This window comes from Branchiostoma floridae, chromosome 2, assembly GCF_000003815.2.
Source record: "Branchiostoma floridae strain S238N-H82 chromosome 2, Bfl_VNyyK, whole genome shotgun sequence".
NCBI lineage: Eukaryota > Metazoa > Chordata > Leptocardii > Amphioxiformes > Branchiostomatidae > Branchiostoma > Branchiostoma floridae.
Genome location: NC_049980.1, coordinates 15090433 through 15100313, shown reverse-complemented (window position 1 = coordinate 15100313; position 9881 = coordinate 15090433). Strand labels below are relative to the sequence as shown.

Here is a 9881-nt window from a genome sequence, read left to right as displayed (position 1 = left end):
GGCTCATTTCCACTAGAGTATGGGACCACGCACTAAGCGCCCGCAACCGCTTACAGATCGCGCATCAAGAACGTTTTTCAAAACATTTTAAGTGCTTTAATGTCCGTTGAACCATAATTTTACATTTGGCGCCACATTCCTTTCATAAAATCCCTAGCTACACAAGTCCAAATTTGTTCTCTGTGTGGTTGCTCAGTAATCACTGCCTAGTGCTATAAAACATTAACGCGACAGTGTGCAATGTTTATTACAGAGCCGTGGATGTGAACAAAGGGCAAACAAAACCTTTGTAACCAGCTATTGACATACTATTGTAATCTACATGAATGCCAACCAGAAACCCAAGTCGACAGGCATGCGCGGGTATGGGTTTCATGAAAAATTGATGGTGGAAAGCTTTGCCGGAGGGTGAGTTCTTTCTCTCGTGCATTGCACTACGTCTGGGCATCACTTGTCTTGTCCTTTTGTCCACACCCAACTGTCAATCTTGATTATCCGCGAGCATCTGATTGGTCAATAAGGCTGGAGGAGGCGTGACTATGCAGACAAGAGACTCACACCAGCCAGTTCACCCGGAAGCACCTGTCGGTGGTGACAAGGTAGTGGCCTGGGCTGACAGGGAGGCAAGTTTAACGACAACAACCGAAGAAAGCAGCGACATGGCGAAGAAGAAATACCAATTATCAGCGGAAGCTGACAGGAAAAAGGACGAGGCGCTTTCCGATACTACAAATGAGAAGGCTAGTTTGGAGAGCGACCCCAAAGAACGCCAGAAGTGGTGGCATGTTTGTGTGAAGATTATGGCGTGCTTTTTAGGAGGAATTCTGTTTGGCATCGCCCTGGAAAAAACAAGAGGTAAGAAATGGTCCATTGAATCATTTATTAACATTGACACAACAAAATCAGGTCAAATAAAATTTTACTATACAAATGTAACAATTGTACAAAAGCTCTGTATAATGCTATTGGATGGTATCGCAGTCCTATATTATATAGCGTGTTGTGCGTCCACTCTACAACTTCATCATGTTGCTATTCTTAGTAAGTTGCTATTTTTTGTTTGTTATTCGGAGTTATAAATGTCTAGATGATTTATCATACTGAAATTGTGTTGGAACATAAGTGCATAAATTGTCTTTCTACTTGTCTCGGACAATTTGATGCACTAGTATCAAATATAGCACATGTCCATATGTCAACAGTGAAACAGTACTAAGTTGGAGGCTACTGATACAGCCATTGTTGTTGTTCCAAAGATATCGACCTTGACATTCCTGAGCTCCATCGATGTATGTACGTACTATTCAGACAGATGTTGTATATCCTCAGTAGTCTTGTATATCTATGATGTAGACACCACAAACATGTATACGCCAATTATTTGTCAATATCGAGACAAAAGCCATGTCGTTTTAGACATAGATTATTGGCAGGAGTTAAGATATACGTCTCCGGACATGGGACAAGTCAGATAAATATTTGCTCAACAACAAGAAGTCCCATTGTTGATTGGATACCTAGATGCTGACGTTACATGCCGTAGAAAATCCGCAGAGTCCGTAGAAAATTTCGTGCTTCGCCACGATGAGTCAACAGTTTTCGTGTCACCGCCAGGGAACAACATCACGCTCCCGGACGTTAACCTTTGACCTAAGAACGTCCTTGAGAACTATTGTATTGGGCTGTTGACTGTGTAACTCTACCCTTATGTACGGTGCATCGCTCGCCCGACTGGCTGGCTTGCTGTGAAAGTTGTTTTTAAAAGACGCAATGCAGAGCGCCTAGACACACTTATACAATAAATGCTCCGGACCGGAGCGCGGTCGGGATGAAACCGGGGATGAAATATAAAAGCATTCATTAGAGAATATATACAAATCATGGTTGGGTCATGACTAATTCGTCTTACGTTCTGTGTGTTTTGTTGCTTTTTAGATCATACTTTTCGTTCCCGAAGACTGTCCGGTCCCCTGCGACCATTAGTTGAATAGAATGGTCTCTCCAAGGTTACCAAGGACACACTTCTATATAATGTCCTTGGTGTCTTGGACCAAGCAAGTTTTGAAATGTAAATTCTACGAGTTAGGTACCATGATATGATCGGTGACATGATACAATATTGCGCAGAAAAAAGAACTAATGAACTCGATTAGATATACTTGTCACATAATAGATAATAAAAGCCAATTTTCCGTGTACATTGGGCACCAGTCAACCCATTGTTGCACTGCTCAAGTAAGTCGAGATATATGTAGAATTACTCCATTTTCTTAGGATTACGGAAATGAAAGTTTTCGACAAAGTAGAGCATCAGGCGTGATGGCGTTTTATATGAAGTCAGTTTCCTTTCGGAATTATGAGACAAAGTTCAGCTAAAAGAAACTTGCTATTTTTTTTGTTTCTAATGGGAACTATCCATTGATTTGCAATTCTGTGATTTGTATACGACGATTACGAGTTAGTAACCTCGAGTGCTCGGTCGTTCTTTAGTATTGACTTATTCTGTCAGTTCATTCTAGTGACGCTAAAGAAGGGTGATGGGTGTCACCTGAATCGTCTTAAAAATTGTTGATTGGCGACTGGTAGTAGTCTCAAAGTTAAGCGCCCAGTTCCAATTAGTTGGTAACTCGGAGACAAGGGCATCTTGGTTATAGGGCTTCATCCGTTTTACGGAAGCGGCGTAACATGGTCGCCAGGAGAAGGGCGTATTGGAGGATGTGTCTCAAGTACATTTAAGGGAAAGGATAGAAGCCTTAAGCTTCCCGTAAATGACCTCGCTGCTAAAACAGCAATAGAACCTGTTGCTCTTCGTACCACGTACGCATGCCACTAGGCGCTTAAGTGTTCTGAGGAAGAAATGACCTCTAAACGTTTCCATTTCTCAGTTTTTGAACCAAACGTCATCCGGGACCAGTTCGTGTACCAGCGGTTCATCATGATGAAAGCGTTCCTGGCTGCCATGGCGACAGGTTTGTTCTGCCTGGGTGTGATGGCGCTGCTCCCCGTGACCCGGCCCGTGTTCCAGGAGATCCGCCAGGTCTTCATCAACCATCAGGAGAAGGGCGTGCTGACCAGTGTGGTGGGAGGGCTGCTGCTCGGCATGGGCATGACCATCAGCGGGGCGGTCAGTAGGGCATTGTTGTTTGTAAATAAAACATAAAGATGGAAAGGGCAATGTGCATATTTTGTTTTAAACTTTGGGTATCCAATCCATATGCTGCAAGGTGATAGATTTAGGCACTCTTTCCAACTGTTCATAACTTATATATGTTTTGATGAATCGTTACGATTTTCTCTTTTGCAGTGCCCGGGAATGGTGTTGGCACAGGTTGGAGCAGGCGTGGGGATGGGCTCGGCACGTAAGTGGCATGGAATTCGGATGTGATGTAGTTTTGATAAAATGAAGTCGTAGAAATGGATGAACAAGTATCAACTATATAATTATACAATAAAACCTTTTTTTCAATCATACCATATTCCAATTTTAGTTGCAGTTTCATAGCGTTGATTTGTATCGGTAAGACAAATGATATTTGTGTTTATGATGTTTCACACGGCAAAGTCTGTATTCAGGATGATGCTAACAATATTAATCTGTCTTTATGTCCTGTCCAGTATTGACCCTTCTCGGCTGCCTTGTCGGAGTTGCGCTGTATGCAGCGGTTGAGCCATGGGTTGTGCAGTACACCAAACCAACCGGGCCCTACAAGAAGAAACAGTACGTCGCCTTTTAAATTGTACTTCTTGTCTATTCTCTTAAAAAGTTAATCAACGTAAGAGTAAAAATTTCATTCGTTGTTGTTGAATTATAAGTAAAACAACAAGGAAATTCAGTGTTTGCAATGAAATGTCGTTTTGACTGCGCATAGGCCCCAATAGTATATAGAAAGTACTTTTTAACCTTGCTGTGTTTCCAATGTACGTATATATATGTGTAACTGTATAGCAGAAGACCATGCTGCTCTAAAAATAGTGAATACATCTATACATCTATATATCTATATATCCATATATCTCTACTTCTATACATCTATATATGTACATATCTATACTTCTATACAGCTATATACATTTTATATGGCGTCTGTTTTCTACAGCCTTGACGACTGGGTACCGCTTCCGTATGCCGCTCTGTCCTTTGCCTTCACGTTCGCCATTGCACTCCTCATCTTCGGCTTGGAGTACGTCAAACCCTGGGAGACAGAGCTATGCGAGTACGCACATGTCAACACAAGCTCTGTGTCATGTGTCCAGGTAAGGTACCCTCTAACTAGATGCCGATCGCTGAGGAACAGTTCTGCGACCAAAGGTACACTTGTGTGGACCTTGATGAAATAACGCACAAGATGCAAAATAGAGATTACTATAACGTCACCTGCTATCATTTCTTCTTTATATATTCTCTTTCAGTCCCTCGTACTTACCCTCAGGCTTTCTGTCCGTAACGTTTACTCTTACATTAGCGTTGATAGTATAGCTCGATGATTTTGGCATGCCACCATGCCAGTTTGTCAATTCGAGTCCTCATAGAATATGCCCACTTCACCTTGTAGGTACCAAACAACGGAGACTGGACTTGTTTCATGAGCCTTAGAGCTTGGCCACCATGGATAGGAGGTAAGAAAGAATTATCAATTTTACAATTTTAGATATAATTCACAAAATTACAAATATGACATCTGAAATGACCTATCTGTGAATGTGGCGATGTCTTCGGCGTAGTGTAGGCAGGATAAATACGATGCTGACACCCTCATGCCCCTCCATGCTTCTGGTTTACACGTTCTTCCACTAGAGGCTGCGGCCGCTGAGCGACCAAACATTTGACATATCGCATATTTCGTAGATAAGGATTAGATCTTTAATTTTTACCTGTCTAAGTTGAACCATACTTGTACATCCTGTATCATACTCTAATTATGAAAGGTTACGCAAATGCTGTACTAGCGGTCGTAGCAGTAATCGTCTAGTGGAAAGGAGGCTAGCTAGATCCACGAACACTTCAACAATCGTACGCGCGTTATTACACAACTATCTACGCCTACTACCACTCTCCAGGTATCCTCATCGGTCTGCTGCAGCTGGTGATCACGCTGAGCGTGGGCGACACGCTAGGGGGCAGTAGTAGCTACTGTACTGTGGTGTCCCAGGTCCTGGTGACCGACAGACTGCAGCGCATGTCCCCGTACCTCAGCAGGTACAGGACCGGTTTGGGAAACTGGTGGCAGGTAGGGAACAAACAAGATTTTCTGTATCGTTACGTGCACAAGTAACATTATGTCTTGTTTCAGAAGAACAGAATACCGAATAAAACTTCTCTGTCTGAATTTAGCTCAGAATTTGAAGCAGAAAACCAAAGCTTGGTACACCATGCCTCCCTGTGAGAAAATGGTGCACTGCAGTGAAAACCATTGCATGAAATGAAAGGAAATTGTGACTTGGTCTTGGCAAAGACGTTATGCAGAACGTCCTATATAACGTCCTAGGTCTTGGGAATAATTTATAAACTGCATGGTGATGTATGCGAACATCAATATCCGACTCGAGCAAGCTGTATCAATTCTGTAAAACATATCTCACTTACATCTCTTTTACAGAGATAGAAGATAGAATCACAATAGAACAGGAATATTTCATCACTTGAGTATACATTTGTCATACCCACAGGTGGTTTACGTCGCGGGGGCCGTAGTCGGTGCGCTGATCTCGGCGGCCTCTTCCCAAACGCTGGGCACGGTAAAGGGCGTGTCCATGGCGTCTGGCTTCTTCGGGGGTCTCATCATGCTGTTTGGTGCCCGTTTGGGGGCTGGGTGTACCAGGTAAGCACCTATCTGTCCAGAAGGCTGTCTGTAGATGCATGAGGTAAATCTCGCCTTCTCTTCTCAGGTCACGACCTCGCTGGAGAACCTCATTTCCTGCTGCCCTTAGATCTTGGAAAATAATATCTTGGTAGCCTGACTAAATCACGGTTTTGGGCAGTCGTCCCACTGGTCAGTATAGGGCGCTCCATAGAGCCATGAACGGGTAGAGGTTGGGGCTTGCAAAAATTGCCTTCCTAGGGGTAGGTAATGAAATAATGTCGCAAGAATGTTACATTTTCTGGAGAGTTAACAATGAGTAAACAATAACTGACGAGAGGTAGTTGATGCTAACGTTACCTGAAAATATCCAGTTGCTTGAGTAAAGGCTATATGACGTATCAATTCGTATATGTTGAATGTTGCAAAATATTCTGAATGTTTTTTTATCCTTTGAATTGCTTCATTATTGTGAAAATGTATAGTTTTATTATTACTTTCCTGTGATTATTTTGTATTGCAACATCTTTTCTGGCGAATAATTCAGACCCAGGAGTTCTTTTCTGAATTAACTATCTTTACTATCATTATCTACATTATGCAAATATACGTCATGTTTTGTTTGTAATATTCCAGTGGACATGGTCTGTCCGGGACGGCACTGCTGGTGGTCATCTCGTTCTTCGCGGTGGCGGCCATGTTCGCGGGCGGGACCATCATCGGCTTCATCATGTGGGGTGCAGCACGGGCAGACATGGGAAACTTCCCCCTCAACTATGTGTCCTACTAGTCGGTACAGCGACTCTACCCGCAAATGTGGTGCGCTTGGGGCACCAGTGTGGCACTGCGGGGTTCGTTCACTGCGGCACTGTTATTTTCGCCGCTTTTTTATAATCTATATATTGGGTGATACGTAAAAGTATGACTTAGAAGACAACAAATTACACCAAACGTAAGAAAACTCGTCCTTTATCTTTGAAATTTATTTGAAATTTGTCTTTAGAACCCCGCAGTGTCGCACCGGTGCTCCAGTGCAGTTAGATACCACCTTACACCAGTACGGGCTCACCGTCACACTCGTCCTATGATGACAAACTGAGTGCATTCTTTGGTACAGTACTTTATATGCCCTACAAGGTTCAACTTTTTTGTTTGTTTCTGAAAGAGCTGTCTTAGAAATTTGTTGTTGAATGGTTCTGCTGGTTCAGGGACTGCTTGAAAATATTACGGTTTCAAACTCTTTTGACAACATAGGACGAATGTGACCGCTAAAAGTGGAGACCTGAGGTGAACTCTCTATTCGGATCCAGCCAGAGAGTCACATGTACAGTAGAAAGTTTCAATTCAATGTATGAAAGAGAAGCAGACTCGACACTTTGGAAGACTAAAGCGACGACAAGATACATAATGTGTGAAAGTTGTTGAATATACCATATGCATCAGTGATTCTTGATATTGAAGCCTGCCTTGAAGACAAAAATTTATTGCATTCTAGATATACGTTAACTTTAGCTACTCATAGAATGTAGATTTTCGACTAATATAGAATTTCACATAAAGATATACTACCATAAGCAGAAGAATTGATAGCAGATAAGTCGAAAAATTGTCTAATCAGTATGTATCTAATACATTGCGATTATTTAGTATGTTTTATTACATTGGTCCGGTATGGCATACGTTTCTGAAAATCATCTTGTACAAAATTAATGGAAATATGTTCAAGTGCCTTTGCTTTGGACCAGGCCTTAATCCTCCTATATGTGTAAACAGCTGTTTTAACAAGTGAATTCGAACTTGACATTTGTCCCATGTCGAATGCTAACTCACGGTTGTTTAAGTGCTGACCTTGATTTTCTTGTTCATTTCATGTTGTCGAAGATGGATTGTTTATTTATGTAACGTTGTAAATTTGAGTTGCTGATATGATGTGACAGAGTTTGGATTTTTTAAGTGACGCCGTTATAGAGCTTGTAGACCAGAACTACTGATTGCGATAGGATGGAAGAACGTCACAGAAAGTCACTTAGTGTGGGCTCATTAAGAACAGTCAGTTACCCGACTGAAATATATGCTATTTTTTCAGGAAAATGCTTATACCACATGTATCGAAATAAAATAAACCTAAATAGGAACAGAAACATTGAACCATGTCACACAAAGATTGATGTTCTGAGCACAGTAGAATTTTCTAAAAACTCTCCAGATACATTTTTCATTTTCCACTTGAGCCTGTAACTGCTGAGCTACCTTTAAGCGAGTAAATGTTTGACAGGTCGCTCGGAGAATTGCATAGCCGAAGGGCCACTTTTCAAAATTGTTTTGCCTGTTTTGTCTTTTGAATCATACCTTTTTATCAATGATCAAATATCACGGGTCACACAGATTTACTTTGGGTTGCAGGATGACCTATCAGTGATAGGGTCTCCTACCCCCTTCATGTACCTTAATCGCACCGTTACACTGACGCCATGAATGTGACTGTGTCCGAAATGCGCAGAGATTTCCTATACCCGGATGGTAATACTTCATTAATGTTGTCTAAGTTTAATTACCAAACATCAAATTACTTCAAGTGAACGAAAACGTATAGCTGATAACAACTAAATCTTTAACCACGCGCGGGTATAATTCCCCTATCACCAAGCCTACTAAAAGTAGTATTAATCATCAAGCAGTTTTACCGTCGGCACGTTTGTAAGCCAGTTTCAACATCCAGTCAAGTAGTGTCCAACCGCCTAGGCACTACTTGACCGGCTTTTGATACTGTCTCATGCCACCGGTAAATCGGCTTAGAGATTAGCCTACTGTGATGTACGTTTTATTAGTTTCTCGTCTGAGACAGCGAATTGTGTTTACAGATCGAACACGGTCGTTTGATGATTCAGTGAATCTTTGGGCGTGTTTATCTGACACGCTGTCTGTAAAGAAAATGGGAAAAATCATTATACTACATTACCAAAGTTTGAAAAGATGTTTAATACCTAGCTTCGCTCACATAGACATTGGCGGTTGGGAGCTCCTTTCCTTGAGCGGTCAGACAATGTAAAAGTTGTGCAAAGTCAAAGGTCAGAAAAAGAGGCACTCCAGCCGCGTAATTGCAATAAACATGTCACTTGTCAAAAGCGTCAAACAGCAGACAAAACACTAGTGATGGATGGAAGTAGACACAACCACTCATCTCCCCCCATCACATGTGTTATTTCTGTCAGCTGTATGCGCCTTATATTGTAGAGTTATTGCAACATTATTACTACGGCGCTGAGATTCCTACAGACCTGTCTCTGTAAGAAATAGTTGCAACAAGTCTCAACTCAACTTCGTCTCTTTTGTAAAAAAAAAGAAAAGAAAAGAAAAACTCGTCTTTTTTCCAACAACCAGGAACATCTTTAAAAAAAAGCACGGGTCTTAGTGGCAAGTGTGCACTTGTTGACACACTGGCAGCACCAAATCTGTAGGTGTTTTGGGCACCTTTAGACAGATTAGCCGTGAGGCTCGGTGGGCGTCACTCCGCCGTCATGGGGGCAGGGGCATGGCGAGTATCGAACTCAGGACCTACTGATTCTGATTCCAACGCTCTAGCCAGAATATGGATTTCATAAGGGTAAATAATTACGGATTTAAGAATTAGACAGAAATAGGGTGAATGATTGCGGCCATGATAGTGAGACTGCTGTAATTGAAGGGTGACATTTGAGATCTTATGGTGGCCAAAGACTCCTAGTAAATCTCCCTACGGCAAACGTCTTGTGGTAAGACAAGCCGGTCGTAAGGACGATGCTTGGACTCCAGAAATAGTTTTGTGCTGGCTGTCAGCCCACAGTCCTACCGTTAGCGCCGGCATGGTATTATTTCTCGTCTTCCCCAACCTTTCAGGAGCGAGCCAAGCCGATATCATCGATTCCCCAGTGGCCCAAACTGTACATTTTGTGTCACCCACCCCAGGAGAAGTGGAGACACGATATCCCCATCACCTCATCTGGCTGGCACGGAATGAGTAGCTATCTTCTGTTCCATCAACGTGACGCCTCAACGTTCACACGCGACAGGATTGTACATTAGTCAGGGGGCGTGCGCTAATTG

At 42.3% G+C, this 9881-nt stretch overlaps 1 protein-coding gene across 1 annotated transcript; it reads left to right on the top strand.

Annotated features, from left to right (window-relative positions):
• The first annotated feature begins 203 nt into the window (after nt 1-203).
• Nucleotides 204-7946, top strand: LOC118409675 (UPF0394 inner membrane protein YeeE-like). The gene is made up of 9 exons (XM_035810861.1): nt 204-855; nt 2886-3124; nt 3305-3359; nt 3616-3718; nt 4098-4254; nt 4554-4617; nt 5059-5228; nt 5668-5819; nt 6435-7946. Exons 1-9 carry the CDS (start codon nt 540-542, stop codon nt 6586-6588), a joined length of 1410 nt encoding a protein of 469 aa, XP_035666754.1. The 5' UTR covers nt 204-539; the 3' UTR covers nt 6589-7946.
• Nucleotides 7947-9881: the final 1935 nt, after the last annotated feature.